The following is a 23,026-nucleotide window of genomic DNA, read 5'->3' on the forward strand; positions in this document are numbered from 1 at the left end:
CTGTGGTAATGAGTCCCAGAGATACTGCATACGAGACAGCTGTATCGCCCTTTCTGTGGAACAGTCTTCGGCAGAGCAAATCTCATATTAAGGACTGGACTATACTTGTTCAGGTGGGTAGCTGCGTCAGCATGCGTAGGCTGCAAAGGAACAAGTAATAGGTTTATTCCATGCTGAAAAGAGAAGAAAGAGAACACTACGTTTCGGCCGTGGAGCCTTCTTCAGGTGTGAGAAAGACAGGGCAGCAAGTCTAGAACAGAACAGAATTTCTTAGAATCCACCATCACTATTCAACATTCCTTGCTTTTAAGAAGTGTCGCCACCCGATGCATTCTGGGGACTGTAGTCCAGTGTTTAAACAACTACGACAACCAGAATTCAACTGGTACTCGTTGCTTTTAAAGGAGAATAAAGGCTGTAACAAGCGAAACAGAATATTTGCTTTTTGGGACAATTTTTTTTTGTGTAAAGGAAAGGAGTCGTGCTGTTTACACACAAAAAAGGTAAATTCTCTGTTTATGATCTGTAAACGGTACATTTAATATCGTGCTTTTTATTTTAATCGTTTTCTGTAGAGGCCTACAAATGTTTGAATCCCCGGTCTTTTCTATAGGTCTTGCCTGTTCTCCGAGCCTTTATTTTAAAATGGGTTTTTGCTTTTTTCTTATCCGAGTGATTCTGCGTATTGTAAGAGATGTCTTACGTTTAGGTTGTACGTACAATTAATCTGAAGGAAGAATAATGTTTTGAACACCGTTCATTCGGTTTCTGCCGTAGTGAACGTTTTTAGTCGAGGATGGACTTTTAAAACATCGGTGCTCATATGATCCCCATTTTAACCGAAAACATAACTGAAGTGAATGATTACCATAGACATTGTTGCTGTTAACTACAGTAATATTGTAAATGGAACTAGCAAGATAAAAGATACAGTGCAAGTGCTGTCTGACCAAATTCACTGTTGGGTAATAGACTGTTAGGATTCGCTGATCTCAAACTATCAGTCACATTGTTTCAAAAATAAAAAAAAAATCTTCTTCGACGTTACTCCGCGAATACTTAGGCCGCAAGTCTCAATACCGTTTGTTGATACCAAGTGTGAATGTAATGGATTTGTCTCTTAAAGAGATCCTAATGTGGAAACCTTTTCCTTATCCTTGAAAGGCAATAGTTGTTTGGTAAGTGGCCATCTTGTTCCAATATAACCCAACACGTCCAGTACTTTAGCCACTAATTCTTAATTAATTGCTGATATACTTATTTGTATATTTGTAAGAGGGTTCAGAATATTCCAATCCCTTATTACAGCAACCCAGTCCTTGAAATCATAACCTGGATAAAATACCTGAACATTCTTCTGCCAGCAAGATTATCATGGGTTATCCTGCGTGGTGACGCACTCTCTGGCAGGTTGAGCTGGTGTTGTCCTGAGGGGGAACCTTGCCTGGTATGCTCTACATGTGCGCTTGTGCATTTCTGTCCAGTGCACCCGATACCAGTACACGTGGTTGTGCATGTACTTGTCCATCTCATGATGTTGAAATAGATGCATGTGTAGTCTGAAGAATTATCCTCTCCTGTACTATCCTCAGGTTGAGATCCAGCTCTGTTGAGGATGGCGACGGGTGCAGATGTTCGGGATATTCTGGAGCTGGGCGGTGGGGACACAGACACAGGGACGATTAGTAAGAAGGACATCATTAATTCGGACAAGGTAAGGCATGTCTTTAGCTTGCTCCATGCTCAAGTTCAAGATGGGTGTTGACAAACCTCTTCCGGTGCCAAGAGCTGCCGGAGTTGCTCGAATGCTCTGCTTAAAGGAAAATTCGGCTCCAGATCTTTCCTGTGCTGGAGACCTGTTTGGAAATGTGATCTACGATGCACCAGTGGTCACACTGCGCTGAGGGAGACTTAGACCCCCCTGTAAATGGGCTGTCCTGACAAGTTGTTGAAACGCAGTAGTGATGCAAATGAACAAGTAATAGGTTTATTTCAATGCTGAAGAGAAAAAACCCAACGTTCTGGCTGTGAAGCCCTCTTCAGGTGTGAAGACGAGTAGTGATGCCAAATACAGCGTGTTCTTCCTCTTCCAGGCTTTCAGAATCTTCTGTCTGGTTTCGCTTGGTTCAGTGAGATGACCTGAATGCGTCCGTTACCTCCTGAAAGCAAAGGACTTTGAAAGTCCTTGCAAGACTTGAAAGTGTTCTTCAGAAGAGCTTAATGAGGTTTTAGAAATTGACTGGAGTTATTTCTTTATTTCCTTCGAATTAGTTATTTTACTCCAGGGAGTATTCATTGAGTAAATTAATAAGCATGTTGAAATGAATAATGTCAGTCAGTAACTCCCAGATTCAGACCAGATGTACAGAATATGTAATGCACTTATCTGTTCATCTAGAAAAGGTCTGTAATGTTGTAGGTATATGACATTTTTACACTATGTTTGCAGCAGAAAATTGAGTTCGTCACACTTGCCACATCTAGTAGAGACTATGATAAGCAACACTTGAAACATCCATACATTCATTTTCAAACCACTTCATCCAGTTCAGGGTCATTTGAAAGCCTGAACCTGTTCAGGCAAGCGATGGGCCCAAGGCGGGATACACCCTGGGCAGGACGCCTGTCCATCGCAGGACTTGAAACTTTTGAAAAATAAACTTACTGCCAGAAATGATTTGCAGTGTTACCATAAAAATCTGTTTTAGTTATGACAACCGAATAGAAAGGAGAAATTGCTTCTGTGACGTGTTCTACAATAGCATTATAAAAGTTTTATTATAAAACACTCATGGCCAGCACAGATTCTTGGCCACTAGCGCTGTTGCCTGATACTGTAGCTCTCGGGCCCAGGCCACCTTCTCTGTGGAGTTTAGCGTGCTCTCTTGTGTTCACACGCATCATGAGCGGTCATGTGTTCTTAGTCCCTTGCTCCAGAGTGCTGCGATCCTCACCAGGACAAGAAGCTTTCAGATAAAGGCCAGATGGATTGCACATTCTCATCTTTGTAGCTTTGTGTAAATACTAGCTTGTAAACAATTCTGGAAACACAGTAATAACAGCTGTGCTTATTCATAATATCAGCTGGCTGTATATTTTTTTCCAGTGTTTGGTAGTCATTTTGTATCCTTTAAAACAATTTACAATGAGTTGTCAAAGCAGATTTGAGACGGGGGCCAAGTGTAATTAATCACTGCACTGTGCTGATGGGCACTAAAGTAATTTTGTAACGGTGAAAGATGGACTTCTTACATTTGTGTGCTAGCAAAGAGGACCTTTTCTATTACTCACAGCATTCATAGAATAATCTGTACTGTAAATAACAGTTTCTGCTTGTCTCAAGCAGACAGTTCACCTCTAGACAGACAAATCCAGCCCTTGCCTTCTCCCAGAGACAACCGTTGTGTGGGCAGCAGGGCTTTAGATTGGTAGGAGCTTGAAAGGAATGATGCTTAGTGAGTGTCTCGGAGAGTCACATTTGACATTTGGGAGCAGATCATTGCCATTTGTGTCTCCACAAAGGCTCACTCCGGTACTTCATATATCATTTTAGAGAAGGCCTTTTGCAAAGAAGAAAAAAACAGTTTACAAATTCGTGCAGACAGCTGAACATGACTTATTGTCGTGCACATCCTGCTCCTATTGTTTTTCCTGTTGAGTTGCCAGGCTGTCATTTTGAGTTACATTAGAATAGGTTGCTGCCACTTTACAGGTCATCACAGGTAACCCAGGCAGCTGGTATCCAGTATCCTGTAACAGGGAGGACTGTGTGGCTTGAAAAATAAAAGTGGATACAGGTTATATGGAAACTCGTTCTACTTGGATTCTTTTATTTTCCCTATTTTTTTCGCCTTTAATTTCATGAAGTTCATTACATGGTACTTTACAGAAGGCTTAATGTACTGGACTGCAAAATGTGTCCCAAAAGACTGTAATCATAGCAGATGAGCTGCTCAAGGCAGATGAAGAATATTACAGTTCTGCCTCTTCAAGTCTTTGCTATCAATTACTTACTAAAGCATTTATAAACTATTTTAACTACCTATCTAAGACATGTCAAAACTCTAGATCTCTTAATCAGTACTCATTTAGTTTTTAAATTTAGTGGAGTGCTTAGGGACACAGGCAGTGTAAATTTCTTGAAAAGTGAGGAAGGTTTTGTCGTAGTTTGTGTTCCAGACATCACAGAGATGTCTATTACTGCAATAATTTGATCCTGTGGCAATTGTTGCCATTTGGTTTTGCTCCTGATGATCATTTTTGCACATTTGTTATTGCTACCCTTATGCTTAAATGATTGATTAATTAGATTTTTCTTTGCAGTTGTACATGATCTTATTCTGAAGAGTCCTTTTTTACTTCGTATATGCCTTTTTAAAATAATGCCAGTCTCACTGCAGAAATCTTAGAGATGAGGAATCCAGACCAGAACTGCATCCAGAATAGTCTCTGTCTACTGTTGTGTTTCTGGTAGTTTTATTGAAGTGTATTATGCTCTCTATAAAAACTTTAAAGATAAAGATGATTGTCTGAAATCCATGTCATCACTAAATGGCCTTTTTTAAACTGTAATTTCAGATGGCTAGTTTATGATTTGAAATATATTCTAACATAAAAAAGCATGTTTGAGCACTGCATATCAACATTTATTTTAATTGTAGTAAATAAAGGCTTTTTCAGGGCTTCTAGTGCATGGTATTGCATGGATTTCTGAGCAGATGCCGGTTTTGATCCATATTACTACATGAATGTGACATTTCTGAAAGCACATTCCAGTAGGATTCAATAGTCCAGTGCAGTACACTTCAGTACTTCAGTGGTCTTTTGGTAACTTTATAAAAACAATTACAGTGGCTGGCTAAACAAGCTTTTAAATTTGAGGTGTTGCGGTTGATAGTCGGATTGTTTCTTTTCTTCTGTACCTCTAACCAGAAGCATTTTTGGATGTTTTGTTTTTTTTCTCTTTAGAAAAAGTCAAAGAAATCGACTGAAACTCTGACGTTTAAAAGGCCAGAGGGGATGCACAGAGAAGTCTACGCGCTGCTGTATTCAGATAAAAAGTACGAATATTCCTCTTTTGGTGTCTGCTGTATTGAAACACTGACAAGAAACGAAGGAGTACATTTATAAAGTTTGGAGTTATATTTTTGATGTGCATTTATGGTGCCTTGCAAAAGTCAGAGAACAGAAGGTGCTTCTTTACACAAAGGGTTGTGGGTGTATGGAACGAGGCAAAAAAAGGCCAATGGTCACAGCTGGAGATCTTCAGTGTCTGGTGAGCTTTGGTCACTATATCACCTAATCAACATTTAGACAGTACATCCATGCCGAAAGGCTATTTAGAAGTGTTGCCAGAAGAAGGCCCTTACTGACGACAAGAAACATTGTTTTCTCATGCATGTTACCTCTGCTTTAAGGAAGCAGGATTTCATTACAGATTTAATGTTGTTTTATTTTTTTTAAAAGGGGCTCCAATCATTTTGACGTGTTTTTGAGAAAAAAAAACTTATTATTCATTTAAAAAAACGTTCGTTTTAAAATATTTGTATTCCAGTAAAAGCCCATAGTTTTCCCATTTTTGGTGAGCATAAAATAGAGCTCATTATCTGTGCTGTTTCTTATATACAGCTTTTTTTTGTTTATCTTTATCCTGGGTGCCTTTAATTCTTGAGCGCGCTGTATATGACCTTATTTAGCGGATGAAGCTGATCACGCCAGACTGTCTCTTCCTTTTGCCGCTCTGGGTGTTTTTGAGTCCTCATCTTTATTTAAGCGTATTTTAATTTTGAGATTCATGAGGATATCGGGTCCAGGGTGCCTTTTGTTGGCCAGTTAAGCCTGGATCTCAAAACTCCCTGTTCAAGGGGGGTAAGAACATAAGCCGTCTGACTTATGTAACTGTTACTGTATTTAACAACTCGGCAGGAGATGAATATAGAAATACTCCCTGTAGTACACACACATGCAAGCAACTGCAATGTTTCCTTTCATTTGGGAAACTGCAGGGAAGGTGCTGACATTAAAAGCCCGAGCTGCTTTCAGAGAGGGTTTAGGTGTGTAACACCTCCTGCTGTGAACGGCTTCGAAATAAACTGTGGGGAACATTCTCCAGCAACACGTCTTCTTTTTTATTTCCTAGCGATGACGGGGAAATTGCTCAGTAGCACTGAAAACAAAGCAGGTTACTGAAGCTACCGAAATGGTTTGAATCTGAATAACAAAACCATCCAGCAAGCCTGAATTTTGTCTCTTCGTCCTCTCTAGGTGCTTGCATCTTCCCCAGAAATTGCTGTTGCTGTTGCCTCTCTGCTAACTTTTTGCGAAACTGTCTTAAGCTTATTTAACTTTAGTTTGTGTCTTGATTTCCTCTACTGCTTCATCTTTGTTTTTTTTTTGTTTTTTTCACGTTGATTTGTTACACGTCTGTCACCTTGTGCCGTATTTCATAGGCTCTGTGGCTTCAGAAGACGGGGGGTGGGGGGGCCGGAAAGATGAGGGCGTGTTCAGAAGACGGGGGTGTGTGAAAAGTGTGTAAAGATGAGGGCGTGTTCAGAAGACGGGGGGTGGGGTGTGTGTAAAGATGAGGGCGTGTTCAGAAGATGGGGGGTGGGGGTGTGTGAAAAGTGTGTAAAGATGAGGCCGTGTTCAGAAGACGGGGGGTGGGGTGTGTGAAAAGTGTGTAAAGATGAGGGCGTGTTCAGAAGACGGGGGTGTGTGAAAAGTGTGTAAAGATGAGGGCGTGTTCAGAAGATGGGGGGGGTGGGGGGTGTGTAAAGATGAGGGTGTGTTCAGAAGATGGGGGGTGGGGGGTCTGGAAAGATGAGGGTGTGTTCAGAAGATGGGGGGGTGGGGGGGTGTGTAAAGATGAGGGCGTGTTCAGAAGACAGGGGGTGGGGGGGTGTGTAAAGATGAGGGCGTGTTCAGAAGACGGGGGGTGGGGGGTGTGTAAAGATGAGGGCGTGTTCAGAAGACGGGGGGTGGGGGGTGTGTAAAGATGAGGGCGTGTTCAGAAGATGGGGGGGTGGGGGGGTGTGTAAAGATGAGTTCAGAAATGGTGTTGTCCGTCTGTCAGCAGGGATGCTCCGCCCTTGCTGCCCAGCGATACGACGCAGGGCTACCGCACGGTCAAGGCCAAGCTGGGCTGTAAGAAGGTGCGGCCGTGGAAGTGGATGCCCTTTACGAACCCCGCCAGGAGGGACGGGGCTATATTCTACCACTGGAGGCGCATGGCGGAGGAGGGCAAGGACTACCCCTTTGCCCGGTTCAACAAGGTTAGTGAAGCGCCACCGGCAGAGATTTCCGTGGCGATGAGAGGTGTCTTTGCTCTAGTCTCGGCGAGTTGGAATGTAACGGCAGCCGTGGCTGGCGTGCCTGGCAATGTTTTGAATGCCTTGTTGCGTTCGATCCCAGGAACCAGCTAGCTGACTACATCTTCAATGTGCTCGGTTCTGCAAGGCTCCCAAGCTTGTTTGCACTGTTTGTTTTTTCTCATCACTCATTTTGTTCATGTCACCTTTCAGTGTGAGGTATGAAATGAACGTGCACAGGCTGGGCTTTCTGTAAGGAAGCTGAATGATTCTGGAGGGATAAGAAGTCCAATGGACTTGATGCTCTAAACTAAAACAGTGCTCTAAACTAGGTATGTTTTATGTAATAAAACCATTGAAATCATTTGGTCTCTCACCATTCTAAAGATGCACTGTATTATGTAATATATCGGCAACTATTCCCAAATTAAAAAAATATAAGCTTATACTGACAGGGCTGAAAATGTGTTGTGTTTCACAATAATATCTAGTTATTAAAGTATTGCCCATCAACAGTGTAGATTATAAGTTATAACAATTTACTCATGTTAACCAGCCCTTTTCTTTAGCTTACCCAAACCGTATTAAAAGCTCTTGAAAGCAAATCCCCTAAAATTGATAGTTAACTATGTGTGGTCCATAGATAGTCTAATTTTTAAGTGTCAACTGCTGGGCAGCAACCAGGTATGAAAATATCATTTCTTTAACCCATCTTTTACCTTAACCAGTCAGACAGACAGAGGCAGATATCGATGTTGTCGCTTTGAAAATCAGTACATTCCTGTCGCTAGTTTGACATTTTACAGTGCAACGTAGAGCATGACTCTTTAAATAGAGTATAAAACTAGAGGTTGTGGATTGTAATCGTATGTTACAGTAGGGACATAAAACCATACAATGACCAAGGGTTTCTCCGATGTACTGCACATATTTAGGGAATTTGTGAAATCCCAGGTTTCACAATCTTAATGTAACACATACAAAATGTCTCTGTCTGATGGACGAGGATGTATGGTTCTTTACTTTCTTGGTGGGGCCAATGGAGGAGAACACAAGCTTACTTTCTGAGCAAGTGGCATTTTGTGAACTGCTGCCTAGCTCATGCTTGTTAAATAAATGAAAATTCAATTTTTTTCCCCTTAAAATGAAACCTTGCATTGGAGGCTTTGAGAAACGTTGTCCTGTATAAAAACGAGTTCAGTCCACTTAAGTGTTTTGTGTTGTGCCTGCTGCTCTTGTCACTGTTTCACTTCATAGGAATAGCCAGTGTTTTTCTGTCTGAGCATCGGATATTTAATTTGTTAGTATTTGTTTAACAGAGAATGGGGTCCCGTCATTGGCAGCTCCTGGAGTAAAACCTGTTGTTCCTGCGTTCAGACTGTGCAGGTGCCCGTGTACTCCGAGCAAGAGTATCAGATGTACCTTCATGATGACGGATGGACCAAAACGGAGACCGATCACCTCTTTGACCTCTGCAAGCGCTTTGATCTGCGGTTCATCGTCATCCACGACCGCTACGACCACCAGCAGTTCAGGGTGAGCCGTGGGGGAGAGCTGGCATCATTTGCCACCCAAAAAAAAAATTCCAGGTGCATCAATAAGTGCGCCAAGTAAACGACTGAGTTTTGAAGATTAGGATCAGAGTGCATTTCCCATGAAAGAGTGGAAAATGAAAATGGATAGGGATTCAAGAAATCCAGAAAGAAAAGCATGTCAGTCTCCTTTGTTTTTCCCCCTTGGGAATAGGCCATGGCACCAGGCAGATGAGATGGGTTAATCTAATGGGGTGTAGTAGGTAATTCAGTGAAGTTTTTGAATAATTTTGTGCCAATGTTTTCAAGGTGAGGTGAATGCCAAGTGTCCTTTCAGAAGTGTTGTTTAATTCAAGAGAATTTTGAATGGACTCTTGTAGTCTGCCTTCTTCTTTTAACCCATTTCAAGCTAATTTAACAGATTATTAGGTGTCATCTTTATAAACTAAGCTTAAATGCACCAAAACCCCACCACGATCTGTGTCCGATTGGCTGCCCGGTCTTCTTGGTGGACAAACTCGCTTGTTCCCTCGGGTTTTAGAAGCGCTCTGTGGAAGACTTGAAGGAACGCTACTACAATATCTGCGCCAAGCTGACCAAGGTCCGGGCTCCCTCTGGAACCGATCCGAAGATCTACGTGTTTGACGCGGGACACGAGCGCCGCAGGAAGGACCAGCTGGAGAGGCTGTACAACCGCACGCCGGAGCAGGTGAGCCCCAGCGCTCGCGGGAATCGCTCCTGGTGCCATAGAACCTGCCACGTCACCTTCAGCATCGCTTTGGTGTTCTGTGCTGGCCAAATTTGCCAAGAGTGTCTTGAGAAGTAGGTAACGAGCAGTTTTCGTGAGGCTTCCTCCCTGTCGTTACTTTATTGTAGTTTGAAGGTTGAGCCTGTTTCTGAATGTGTTTCCAGATGTACCAAGTTTATTCCCCTAGGTGGCGCCATGTGCTCACACAGATGGCTGTGAGCCCCTTGCCATGATGCCTGTGTTCATTTCGCCCATACTGCTGACAGCTCAGTCCCTGGACTGGGAATTAGCCCGGTGCTGAGGAGGTAGCATTCTGAGGTCATTGTCTGGCTGGAGGAAGGGGTCATCTTTCTCTAAGCATGCTAGAAAAAAGCCCAGCAATATCCAATATGCAGAATCTTTAACGACAAAAGGCATTTCTTCTTCTAAAATTGCTATAATTTTTTCTCCTTCTCAGACTTTGGCTTTTTTTTTTGTTATGCAGTGAAGGAAAACTGGTACCTCCATCTTTAGCATGCATTACTTGTTCCTTGTTTCCCTTCTGTGGTCCTCCAGTTGTGTATTTTGGTAAAAAGGGAAGTATATGAATTTGTAACACTTATTTGGTCCTGGTTGCGATTCCCTCAGTGTGGAGATCTCGTGGTTTTTCACAGGCACGTGTGCACCCTGGGATAGACTGGAGACCTGTCCCATCTCAGGTCCCTGCCTTGGACCCCAACGTCTCCAGTTCAGCTTTCTGGTTGCACTTTACCCCCTGTGGAATGTCTTTTAAATAGCCCAACGTGTTCTTCATCTTAACACCAGGATTAAAATAGTTCATCAAATAAATTAATTGGTTGTAGAAAGAAATACCAGATTTGACTGATCAGCTGGTATTTGCCTTCCCTTTAGTCAGGTGTAGATTGCTCAGCTAATGTCAGTTTTAGCCTTAAAAGTAAGCTGACACAAAAATGAAGCTTGTGCACCCTTTATCTGAAGAACTTGCCTTATCCCATGCAGGCTGTAGTCCCATGAGTATTCTCAATATCTGCACTCAATGGATAGACAGTTCTGCGCTATTCAGCGGATCCTGTCCTGGAGCAGAACAGTGGCTCAGTGGTTTGCAGTGCTGCCTCGCGGATTGGGCTCAGTCCCCGAGGTGCTGTCTGCGTGGAGTTTGCATGTTCTCCCCGTGTTCATGTTGGTTTCCTCCGGGTGCTCCAGTTTCCTCCGGAGACATGCTGGCAGGTGAATTGGCTTCTGGGGAAATTGTGTGTGTTTGTCTGTGTGTATGCCCTGCAGCGGACTGGAGCCCTGTCCAGGGTATACACTGCTTTGCGCCTGTTGCTTGCCAGAATAGGCAATTGGATGAAGCTGTTTGAAAAAAGGATGGATGGTTTTCACCTTTCAGGCTTGTGAATCAGCATGCCTGCCTAAAAACACTTCTGAAGCTGCGTTCAGTAAAGGTGTTGTAGGGCTGCATGCTGCAGATAAATTTGATTCCTTTGCATACTGAGATGAAGAAGTACTGGAAAAAAAATCTCCAAGCCCATCGTTATTGTATTGTGAATTTAAATGAAAGGCTGTACTTGTGTTTGTGCTGCTGCGTAGCATGTTATAAAATGTAAATAGTTGCTAAATACATGATTCATGTTAACCATGTTGTAAGGCATTTTGCGACATCTCCTCTCACTCCTCAGAATATCGGCAAGAAATTCACTGCAAGATTCTTTTTTTATTGATTTGATAGATTCAAGGGTTTTCTGTTGTTTTCTGGAAAATGTTACTGTTAACTCCTGGTTTAAGTTTTTATCATTGTCGTTTATCCAGTTTAGAGAAACTACTCATGAACAGAATATAGTCTTCTAAAGTTATACGAGTGTGTTGGGAGCTCTTAAAAATGGGGTGCTCTGTCCAGGAGAAAAGGGCATTGTCTTGGGAGAAGCCTTTTGCCTGCTGTGGGTAGGGTGAAATAATATGATTGTGTGTGCACTAATTTTATCAAGAAAGGAAGGCCTAATTCTGTGATGCTTTTTCATTTTTTTTCTATGTGTTTTACATGGCTGAATTTCCAGATTCGTTTTCCACCTGTTTTTATAGCCAGCCTTTTCCGGCTTCTTTCACTGGGATGTGCCCTGACCCCTGCTGCTGTGTTCTTGTCTGGCCTGCAGGTGGCAGAAGAGGAGTATCTAATCCAGGAGCTGCGGAAGATCGAGACCAGGAAGAAGGAGAGGGAGAAGAAAGCCCAAGACCTGCAGAAACTCATCACGGCAGCCGACACCACCACCGAGATGAGGCGCGCCGAGCGCAAAGCCACCAAGAAGAAACTTCCTCAGAAACGAGAAACTGAGAAACCGGTGAGGTGCTTTTCACTTCTCTGTGCTGCCCTCCCAGGTGCAGGTGGCAGTTTTCTTACTAAAGACCTTGGCACGGCTGTCCTGAACACAAGCCTTCTAGCGACACTGTGCCCCAAGCAGGGCTAGGTTGAAATGAGCCCGTAGTTAAATGATCAGCATTGATACCTTGATTAATGAGCGGTGATTGAAATGCAGTCATAGCTGTCGATATTCAGTTCACTTTTTGATTGTGTAGAGCATAGCAATGTTTTTACATACATTTAGAAGTGCACATCTAGCTATTAATATACTTAATAGAAGGTACTGCATTCTCATGTTCCAATATCATTCCAGTCTTCGGTGACACCTGATTACCTTGGTAAGTCAGTCTGTGGTTTGAGGGAGCTTTGTCCTTCAATGCACAACCAGACTTAACCTGCACAAAGTTAAGAATATGGAAGAACAGCAGAGTTTGAATATGGAACAAGTAATAGGTTTATTCCATGCTGAAAAAAAGAAGAAAGAGAACACAACGTTTCGGCCGTGGAGCTCCACGGCCGAAACGTTGTGTTCTTTCTTCTTTTTTTCAGCATGGAATAAACCTATTACTTGTTCCTTTGCAGCCTACGCATGCTGACGCAGCTCCCCACCTGAACTACTAGAGTTTGAATATGCTGCACTGACCTTCCCGATTGTCGGACTTTTAACCTCATTGAAACGTTTTTTGATAAACGTGACTGAAATGTTCAAAAGAATTGGGCAATCTGCACAAATAGCTGATGCAGCTCCTGAGGCTGTGTGACAAAGTGCCTGGAGTCCCTGCAGCTGTAATGACTTTTAATAATTGCATAAACGTGAGCAGATCCTATCCTTTCGTGCATTTAAAGAAAGTTGGAGAAACATTCACATAAGTCCATAGTTTGTGCTGTTTCTTTATTTTGTATTTCAAGAAGATTGCAGGTGTTCCCATTGTTTGTAACCACTAAGGCTGTAATTCACCCAGTTTCCTCTAGTGACATCTGCTGGTCTATGAAGAGTTGAACACTGTGAAAGCAGTTTCTGCAAAGGCTATTACGAGCTTTAATTTGCATTGCAGATGTACCCACTTCTAATTTCATTAATGGGGATTTAAGCGTCATATATATATTTTTATGGTTAAACAGAATAAAATAACCGATCGCTAATGAAATAAGCAGATGATATTATAAAAGCCTCCCTGCCCACCGCACAGAATGGTTGAAGGTAATGGTTTATTAATAGGGAGAACCCCCAGCAAGCTTTCTTGTGAAACTGCTAGTAACGGGAGGGGGTAGAATCTGGAACGGGAAGCCATTAAGCCAGCTCTCCTGCACAGAGAGCCCTCAGTTTTTTTATCTGGTGCTTGACGTTGCTCAGTTTTCAAGAGTGCACTTCTTGACGACTATGCGGGCGATTGTTAATGACTGTAGCACAAACTGCAGGCAGCGGAGTTTCTCCATTTGCATCCACGTTTTTCTTTGGCTAAAAAATTCGTGACCACCCTGGCTTCAGTGAGTCAGAGGACCTCAGGATGACCCTTCCGGAATGATTCCTCTTCTAATGGTTGACACCCGACTTGGGAAGCGAGCAACTTCACGCGAGTCATGTAGCCTGAATTGCACACAAGGGCAGATTTGACTGGTCCGTTTTAAACATGATGAGTAACTTTAAAAAAAAAAGTTTTTAATGGAATGAACACGATGCATTAGCTGTTGAACAATATTCATCTAATTTTTCAGTTGTTTTTTTAATTAAATACACTTAGTTTATATAAACCTTTAGACAATACCGCGGTATAAGGGAAAGAACAGTGTAAAAGTACACATTCTAGTTTGCACATCTTTAGAGAAGAGATCTAGTAGCAGCTCTTGCTTTTTTGAGATGCTTTAAAAACGACTAATATATTGTGATTCTTTTTCTTTTTAGTGCATTCTCTTTTTTTGTAATGTTATATTATAAACACAGACTAGTTATCATTCACCTCAGCGATTCCTTTGGTTTTTGTGATGTCTGCATGGGACTTTTCATGTAAACGCGTTCTAACGCATCAGAATGCGGAATTCTCTAATCTGATGCATAATGGTGTTTTACTTTTTGACGCTACATTGTAGTAAAATATTAACAGATGTCTGCATTATCCTGTCTCTGGAGCTTTTGGAACAGTTCAAACTGAAATATGAACCAAACCAATGTGTAAAGATCACAAATTGCAGAACGGGACTTAAAGCTGTTTCAGCTGAAGGAAATGGTTATTTAAATGCTGATCCGTCCTTTATGGACACTTACCAAAAGTGATTTTCACTTCTCTCGCAAGGAGTTATGAGTGGGTCAGAATTTAGGAAATGCATACTCCCCCGATTTGCTCTATTAAAGTGATGGAAAGTAATTAAATTGCACTGTCCCCAACACAGGGTTTAGGTAATGCATGTACAGGGAACAGATTTTCCCTCTCCAGTGTCAAACTGCATTGTAAACACCGGCACAACAAGGAGATTTCAGTATTAAATGTAAACTGCAGAGTCTGGTTGCCCTCGTTACAGACAGAGTCCTTCCATCACCTCCAAGCTTATTTTTGGGCCTTTGTTTTTTTAGCCTTGACTGTCTGGGCTCTGTAAATGTAGATGTCTGTGTCAGGAAACAGATTGTTATCCTTTATTTACGCACTGTTCACATCCTTAATTTCTTTCCCCTTATGCCTGGCGCAGAGTACAGTGTACTGCGAGCTTGATTTAACTGTTCCTTCATGAAGATGTTGGTAGGGTATGTTACATATGACTATGTACTGGAAGCCTTCGGATGCACTGTGTTTAAGAAGTGATACTCCAGGTTCTTAATTGTCCTGCACACAGTTCTACATCTGTAAGCATCAGGGGTTTTCTGCAACCTTTGCATTCAGACGCCCAGTGTGCTTTATGGGAAGGATCTGTTCTTATATGATCTTTTTAACACTAGATTGAAAACCAAAGCCCTTTCCGCTTTGCAGACATGAAAGGCTTCTGCTGAGTTTTACCAAAGAATAGCAGGACTAATCAATGCACGGTGTCTTGGTTGCATCAAAAGTACATAAACCCCCCAACTCACTGTCCATGGGGAGGGGGGAAAAAAAACCCCTTAGCATGCGAACAGAACGTCTTGGGGGAGGGGGGGGGGAAGGTTCAAAAGAACCGCCCTTTATAAATATCTTCAAATGAATATCTCCATCCCAGCTGAGGCGTCACATCTGCAAACGGTGGGATTCTGACAAGTTATACAAATTAGCAGGACGGTACAATGTACAAAACAAACTACATGTCACAGCTACAGCAGTGTGATGTCTGTATACCCACACCATTTTAGATTAAGTGTTTAATCTAGCTGGGAGCCAAGGAACAGTAGCTTTGCATCAAGAGTGGTGATCTGAAAGGAAGCCCGTTCTAATGAGGGGCTATGTGCTGGGGTACCTGTCAGCTTGAGGTTCAGTGAAGCACATTCATACATGGAGCTGTGCAGCAAAGAGAGGAACTGGCTTTTGATACAGGCAGGTGCGTCATTCTTTGGCAACTTTCAAAAAATGTTTTTTGCCTCTGATGGAAATGTGGGCACTTGTATTGAAAACACGCTTCCCAGACTCCTACTTAACACCCTGTATTGAAAGAATACAAGCATCTTTATGTGACAAGTGCCAACCACTCACCTGGCTCATTATTTCAAAAAAGAAATCTGTAAGTTCAAACCACTCGGGCTGCTTTTCAGCTTTTTTTTCGGCTTTGTGTTAAATTACACAGGGAGATTATTTGCAGTACAAGCATTACAGGTTAATTGGTTTTGATTTGATCATTTTTTTTCTTTCCCCTTTGTGACTTTGAAATTGAGCGCAGTGCTGTAGCAGGCACCCTGTTTCTCAGTCCCTCTTTGATGGGGACAGAAGGAGAGCCACTCTCCTCCTTTACCATACTCTAACCTTTACAGGTACGGGCATTAAGTAGTCAATCGTTGCGATACAGCTGACAGCGCACTCTTAACAAATGACTGGCTTTAAGGTTTTCTCCAAGAGTAGGAGTGTCTAAAGAAAGTGGGTTTTCACCTTCCTGCTTGTGGTCTGACTTCTTCTGCCTTCCCTGCCATCACAGGCTGTTCCTGAGACTGCTGGCATCAAGTTCCCAGACTTCAAATCCGCAGGTGTCACGCTTAGAAGTCAAAGGGTAAGTGTGTCTTTCAATCTTGTGTTGCATCTTCTCATCTTTTTTTTTTTTTGTTCTTCTGCCAACCTGGGATAGGCACGCTATGATAGCGTCATTCACAAACGTGGGAGTCCTCTTTTAGCGTCGTTCCACTCTACACTCATCCCACTCTGTCCACAGCTGTGCTCAGGCAGATGTCTGCGGCTTGGGGGGGGGATGCCTGTTAAATGTGACACAACCCGGGCTTGAACCCGGGATCACCGAGCTTTGCTCTTGAAAGCCTGTACTGACTAAGCTGCTTGCGAAGCCCGAGATGTGTAGTTGTTATTGATGGACACCTCCCCTGATGTGCAGTATGTGAAATGGTAAATAACCCGCCGGCAGCTTTTCCAGCTATTGGAAGCTAAGCAAGGCTGGGCCTGGTTGCTACTGGGTTTAGTGGTCCTGTGTTCCAGTCTGTTGACTGGGCACACAGTACTCTAGAAGGTGCCATCTTCCAGAGTAGTCATTAAAGTGAAGTCCTGGTTACTCAGCATTGTTCGGCATTGTTTGTAAGCACAGAGGTGCTGAATTCCCCTTCAGGTTTGCACAAGCTAGCCTCCCCAAATTTCTCCTTGAATTTAATCAGTGAAGCAATTTCTCATTCCTCCATGTACTCTGCTGGGCAGTGGGGCTGCTGGTGCAGAATGCCTGCCATGCGTCAGCCAGGTGGGGCTGCAGTTCAGTGGAGGATGAATTGGGTCTTTGGCGTCCTTAGGGCTTAAAGGCACTTTAAATGCCAGCAATTAAATTAACCTCCAACCATGTTCAACTGAGAGACTATGATGTTGGGTTCAACATCAACATCGCAGTCAACAAGATGAACCATTTTTAAGCATGGACGTCTCCCTGATATAGAAACTGAACCACCTAAATCATGCCAAGAGTTGGCCAAATTTGGTGTTTTATTTAAGAAATTGCTAACATTTCTAAATGTATTTTCAAAATTGTAATGATGTTAAAAGTACTTTTTAAGATGCTTTTAAATGGAACTGGATGCTTTAATCTAATCTTAGGGACACTTTAATTCACAATGAACTTTGATCTCTATATGAATATAGATTTAGTAAGTATTGCATTATATTAAATGGCGTACGTTTATACTAAGGTACGCAATTATGGTTTTTTTGAGTGCATGCATTGCTAATTTGGGACTGCTTTTTGCCAGCAGTTCTGGAGCAGAATAAATATTTAAATATTTTGGAAGGATTGTGGGTTGCTTGCTGATGCAATCGCTTACAGGCAAAACCAGACAGCTGTGAGTTTCTTCTGTTTTAAAGCACAGTAAACACAATAATGTGAAGTATTATAAGAAGAAGCAATATCTGGTGCATACTGATTCCTGCTTTGGCCAATGCTGATATTTCTCAAAAAACGATTAATCTTAATTGATTATTTTGACTATATTCATCAGTATCTAATCAAAATATAAATTATGTCCAGAAATATGAGTTATTCCAGTAGTATTATTGCAAATTAAAACAACTTAGTTTGATTGAATGATTGAACTAGATGGCTATGCACAGCTGGAACGAAGAGTCAAAAAGAGTAAAAAACTGAATTCAATTACCTACTTGCCGCCTTTAAACTGTAGATATTTTATGTACAATGGTGATGAAAATATGAATGGTTGTCTAGAATTTACGCAGCTGGTATAGTACTTGCACCTAAGTGTAAGATATTTTCCTTTCTTTTTATGGAATATTTTATAATATTCAAATAGAATATTGTATAATTCATTGTACAGGCAATCCCCTTTTTTTTTACCTTCTGTGACTTTGAATATGACCCGAATGGGTTAACTATATTCCAAAGATCACATATCCCACATCTCTAAAGAGGTATGAAATGATCTGGTCTTTGCTTTGAAAACAAAGGAAAATCATGAAATAATTGCTTGATGCTTAAGACGCGGGAGTGTGTTTTACTTTGCTCTCATTAGTAAAATGTTATGATTTATGCAGCTGCCGCTAGACTAATATCTTTAAAATTTAGCCAAGAAAGCCGATTTATCTTTAAGACTGATGAGAGGAGATTGCTCTCTATGCAAAACGCATTAAAGCTAAATGAGGAGTCTATTACTCAAATATGGCTGATAATCCGTTAGCTAGACTCCACTAACTAAAAAGATTTGGACGTGTCACTGCAGTGACAACCTCGTCTCTGAAGTGCATTACACAGGAATTAACTTTGATAACTTAAGTGTTTTGTTCCTCCATTTTCTGACATTCTGCTAATTTTAAGACTGGGTTTTTCAGCAAATTAATTTACATTTGTTTTCAATTCAGCTTTTATTGCCCTCTGCCTGCCTCATTCGCATGCACTCTGCACGTGTCACAGGGGGGATGTGAAAAGCATATTTGTTGCCTGTAGTGTCTGCTTTTTTGTAAAGTAACCCAGATAACCCAAATTGACTTTCCAGGTTTAAATGTAGATCAAAGTTTTGAAGATTCTTGCATGGTATCTATATGTTTTCTGTAATCCAGTGCTGATTCATCAGCTTGATTTAATAATATTAAAAATTGCAGGTGAATTTATAACTTTAGATTTTGAATGGCATCCAGTAATGTTTGAATTTGTTCACCTGCCTAGGAATGGTAATGCAGTAAAAGAAGCATTTACCATTCTCTTTAAGGCATTGATAGTTATTGGTCAAATCACTTGTTTCTCAGCATGAAAATATCAAGTAATTAAAAATTGAGGATTTATCCTCAGTAGAGTAAGAATGACTTAGTGACACAGGATTTTGGCACTGATCCCGAGTATGCCTTGAGTGTGAATCTTTTTTAATCATAGAATACCTCATTGCATGTTTTGCTCTTCAGAAAAGAAAGAGAAACAGGGTAGCAGTAATAGGAATACCGCTGTAAATATTGTCTAGGTCCACCAAAGAGTCGTTTTCATGATTTGTCTTCATACCTCTCTTGTTGAAATCTACTGAGGTAAGACTGTTTTCACCTCATAAATAACCTGGTATAAAAAGACAGGAGTTTCCATTATGCAGTCCTGCTATGCTTCATTAAAACCCATATTTGACATTTTTAATTCAAGGAAAAAAATTTAAAACCCTGTTCAAATGTGCCTAAAATGAAACCAAGTCACCTTTTTGCAGTGCACCTTGAGAGAGATTTGTTCATTCACTGTGGTGCTGGATCTATAATGATTTTCTGTTGGTGTGTGCCGCAGATGAAACTCCCCAGCTCTGTGGGACAGAAGAAGATTAAAGCCATCGAGCAGATCCTCACAGAACAGGGAGTGGGTGAGTACAGACAGGCAGAGGCTGCAAGACAGACAGGCCCATCGGCTTTGTTGTGGAAATTTTGTGAACCTTTTCTCCTGTGCCGTTTCCCTGCTCCGGCGCAGAACACAGAGATATGACTGGGGCGCGGTTCAAAGAGCCACTCAGCGCTTTGATTTCAAACCTGTGAAGTCACCCCCAGTGCGAGAACTGGGAGATTGTTTAACCTGACCACTGCTTCCCAGCACCAGGCGCTGCATTACGTGTTCTCAATTCTTTTCATTTAAAGCGTTGCACTTTCTTTTTATGGAAATTATCCCCGCTTTTGTATGTTGCACACAAATTGAGTTGGTTACCTCTAAGTGGGTCATTTTTTTTGCAATACTGTGCTTTCTGCCTGAAGTTATTCACAAGCTGCTTCTGTTGGTGTCGAACGTCTGAATTGGAAAATGGAGTGTCCTACAGAAGCCTCTGTCATTGTAAGTGTGTTGTGATCAAGTCCATGGGTTGCAAGGGGGCTTTTCAGTGTTTCTTTTACTAGAAAGCCAAACAGTGACATGGATTTTTTTTGTATTTGAACTTAAAAAGCCATGAGTTGTGCGAAGGGAGTTTAACACGAGAGCTTTCTTCAAAGGTCAAATTTGGGATTGTTTTGCACTCTTGCATTATTAGATGAAAGATTCACAGTTTTTTTTCGCTGCACGAAGAGGACTTTCTGATGCATAATGAAAATGCAACAATCCATTTTACATCAGTTTGTTGATTTGAGTAGTAGTATTCCCTTGGATACTAAAATACTGTCCTCAGGTCATGTGGTTTCATTTAAACTCCAGATGCTCAGTGTTTGACTTGAGTCAGAATAGCCTTTCAAAAGGACACGAATGAGATTCATGCAAGAACAGCAGAAGATATGACTGTGCTCCTCTTGAGTGCTGAAGATCAGCTGGATGCTTTTGGCATGGCTGAAAGGGGTCTGTCTGTGAGAGAAGCTGTGTTCCACAATCGGACAACGCATCCAGGGAGCGCATGAAGTCTGCTCCGAAGCAGGCCAGCTCCTGGAAGGCAGAGTGCCGCTGCAGCAGTTCAGAAGTGGTGCGTCCACCTGATCCGTCTGTAGCCCCTTTCAGACCGCGGTTGTTCCAGTGCTGCTCTCCACCTGTCTGTAAATGACCTGCGTGCTCAGCGGTCTTTCAAGGGTCACTTGGATTCACGGCGTGGAGAAAACTGAAGTGCTGGCAGAGAGAAAAGGGGAGAGCTTGATTCTCTCGACGACGGCCCTGGACAGACGCGACCCAGGACGGCATGCAATGTGTGTGTTGGTTCTTGAAGCCGTCCTGCGAGGGTGGTGCAAGGGTGCTGATATTAAAGGACATCTCACAACAGCGCCATGGGTGCAGATTGAAGGCAGCCTTTGTGCTTTCCGTTCCTGCCTGCCAATCAACGTGTAGCACAGGGCTACGGCGGCATGACTTCAGGAAAACGATGTCAAGGTTTTGCCGGGACTATTTATTCTTCTGGAACATCTGTGGGACCAACCGGTCAGTCCCATCAGCCATGAGCAGCCATCTGGCTGCAGCTGAACAGGAAGAGAAGCAGAGCAGCCCACTGCGGCCTCTCCAGGGCCTGATCAGGTCTGCGTCAGAGTAGCCGGCGTTGTTTTGATACTCAGGGAGGTCACGCCTGGTCTAGCTCGTGGTAATTGTTTTCATTTGGAAAGTAGTCACTTTTCATGCTGTAAATTTACCGTGACTCTTTGATTTGTGCGTTTTTTACATATGTAAAATATTTGATTAAACCCACCAGGCCTTAGCGTTGGTTTTGATTGTGCAGCATACTGGTGTTTCATGTCTCCAGCAGTATCTTTAACTTCTTTCTTTTAGTGTAGTTGAGTGCCAGTTCTGCTTTGTTGATAAGGTGTAGCAAAGAATCAGGAGTGCCTGTAGTTCCATGTGTCTCGAGCCGCTGCTCAGACAGAAGTGCGCATGGTTTCGGTTGAGCTAGAGGAGGGAGGACCGCCTGGATCTGCACATGCTCAGCTGCAGATGTGTGACCCCTGCTATGCAGATCTTATTCTGAAGAACCACTATTGCTAATTAATGGACTAAAAGTAATATCTGGATTGAATTAAACATGAATGCATGAATTAAACATAGGTGTTCCATAGTGTATAAACAGAGAGCAAAACACTTGAAATCTTGTGATCGAGCTTGCCATTTAAAGGTAATACATTACACAGCACACTTCACTTAACCCTACCCTCTGAGTAATTTGCTACCTGTATAGCTGCCAGTAGTGTTACCCTCTGTAGTGTACACTGAGCAAGATTGCTTCAGCAGACAAAAGGTAATTTGCACTAATGAAGCCTCGTTCCTTCCATTACACTAAATCATCTTGTTCTGGCATTGCTCGCTGCCAGTGTGCTTCTTAAGCTGGAATTTCATTTAAATAATAGAAACGTGAGCTCAAAAAAATCCTGTAATTATAATGTATAGTCTATAAACTGTTTACCTAACCTCTGAAGATGCATAATTCTCTTTCTTAATTCTGGCTTGTTACTGACTTGTCAGAATTCACTGTTCGAATTTAAAGTCCGATCCCAAAGTACTCAGCTCTGGAACTGTTTGCTTAGCAGTTTTTAATGATGTTGAGTATTCATCCCTTGAGACTGAATTTTGACTTTTGTTTCCTTAAAAGTATAAACTTCTGCCCCTTTTCAGCTTCCTAAATCTCCAGAAAGAGATGTCTCATCAGAACCATTTTTCATTTAATACACCGTTGCTTCTCCATGATTATCTTATTTAAAGATACTTCTAAATACATTTGTTTACAGCTAATAGGATCTAATGTACATAATTATTTGGATTATAGTTCTCTGGAATTTTAGGACTCTACTCCCTCATGGTTAAAAGTCTAAGAAAATAAGATTGTTCCAATTTGCTGCCTTTGAAGGAGCCCACAGATCCCATCTGCTGTGCATCCTCTTATCAAGTTGTTCCGGGAATGTGGTTGTCCTGCAGGGATATTAACCTCTTCTTCCCCACTGCTTACTCCTTTTATGTACACAAGACTTTGGCCATCAGCCCCTCCAGAGACAATGGCCAGGCTAGCGGTGTTGTTCATGGGAAGTCACTGACACTCTGTTACATGATGCAATTGCAAGCCCCCGTCTGAAAATGCTTTTGAGTTGGCAGATCATGAGCTCGTGGTTTGCATGCGTGGTCCCACTGTTATGCTTCTTCTAGCCCGCCTCATGGTCGGGCCCCGTTTCTCGGCTCGTCCTGGTGTCTGATTAATTAACACCATCCCTCTGAGGTCTGTTGTTTCTTTTTTTTTTTAAGCAAAAAAAAAAGGGGGCAAGCAGTGGCGTTTAGATAAAGAAGCGTACAGCTTTGTCTCTAAATGATTGTATTCCTGTGCAGCAGAAAAGCTCATCAGCACAGCAAGACCCCCTCCAGGGGCCTGGTGCATGTACATCATCAATTAAATCCAATACAAATGCAAAACCGAGGAGCGAGAGGCAGGGAACAAGCCTCAGTAAGAGAGGCTACATCTCTGCAAATCAGATTTGTGCCCAGAGAGCCAGGCTTTGATTTGCCTCAAAGTCTGCAAGATGGAAATGCATAATGGTCACTGATCACTGCAGGGTAGACTTTTTGTCAAAGCAGCAGG

General features: G+C 42.2%; 1 protein-coding gene across 3 annotated transcripts in view; it reads left to right on the plus strand.

Moving 5' to 3' along the window:
- dmap1 (DNA methyltransferase 1 associated protein 1) overlaps positions 1-23,026 on the plus strand; it is a 32,759-nt gene that overhangs the window by 1,858 nt on the left and 7,875 nt on the right. The window contains exons 1-9 of one of the 3 annotated variants that reach the window (XM_088927553.1): positions 361-503; positions 1,593-1,714; positions 4,969-5,060; positions 7,076-7,271; positions 8,685-8,843; positions 9,381-9,548; positions 11,738-11,923; positions 16,030-16,101; positions 19,306-19,378. In XM_088927553.1, coding sequence (XP_088783679.1) covers positions 1,616-1,714; positions 4,969-5,060; positions 7,076-7,271; positions 8,685-8,843; positions 9,381-9,548; positions 11,738-11,923; positions 16,030-16,101; positions 19,306-19,378 — 1,045 coding nt within the window. In that variant the 5' untranslated portion in view covers positions 361-503; positions 1,593-1,615. Of the gene's footprint in view, positions 1-360; positions 504-1,592; positions 1,715-4,968; positions 5,061-7,072; positions 7,272-8,684; positions 8,844-9,380; positions 9,549-11,737; positions 11,924-16,029; positions 16,102-19,305; positions 19,379-23,026 lie in introns of those variants that run through there. The other 2 variants (XM_088927550.1, XM_088927551.1) reach the window with 2 other exon arrangements.

This window comes from Atractosteus spatula, chromosome 11, assembly GCF_055471065.1.
Source record: "Atractosteus spatula isolate fAtrSpa1 chromosome 11, fAtrSpa1.hap1, whole genome shotgun sequence".
Lineage (NCBI taxonomy): Eukaryota > Metazoa > Chordata > Actinopteri > Semionotiformes > Lepisosteidae > Atractosteus > Atractosteus spatula.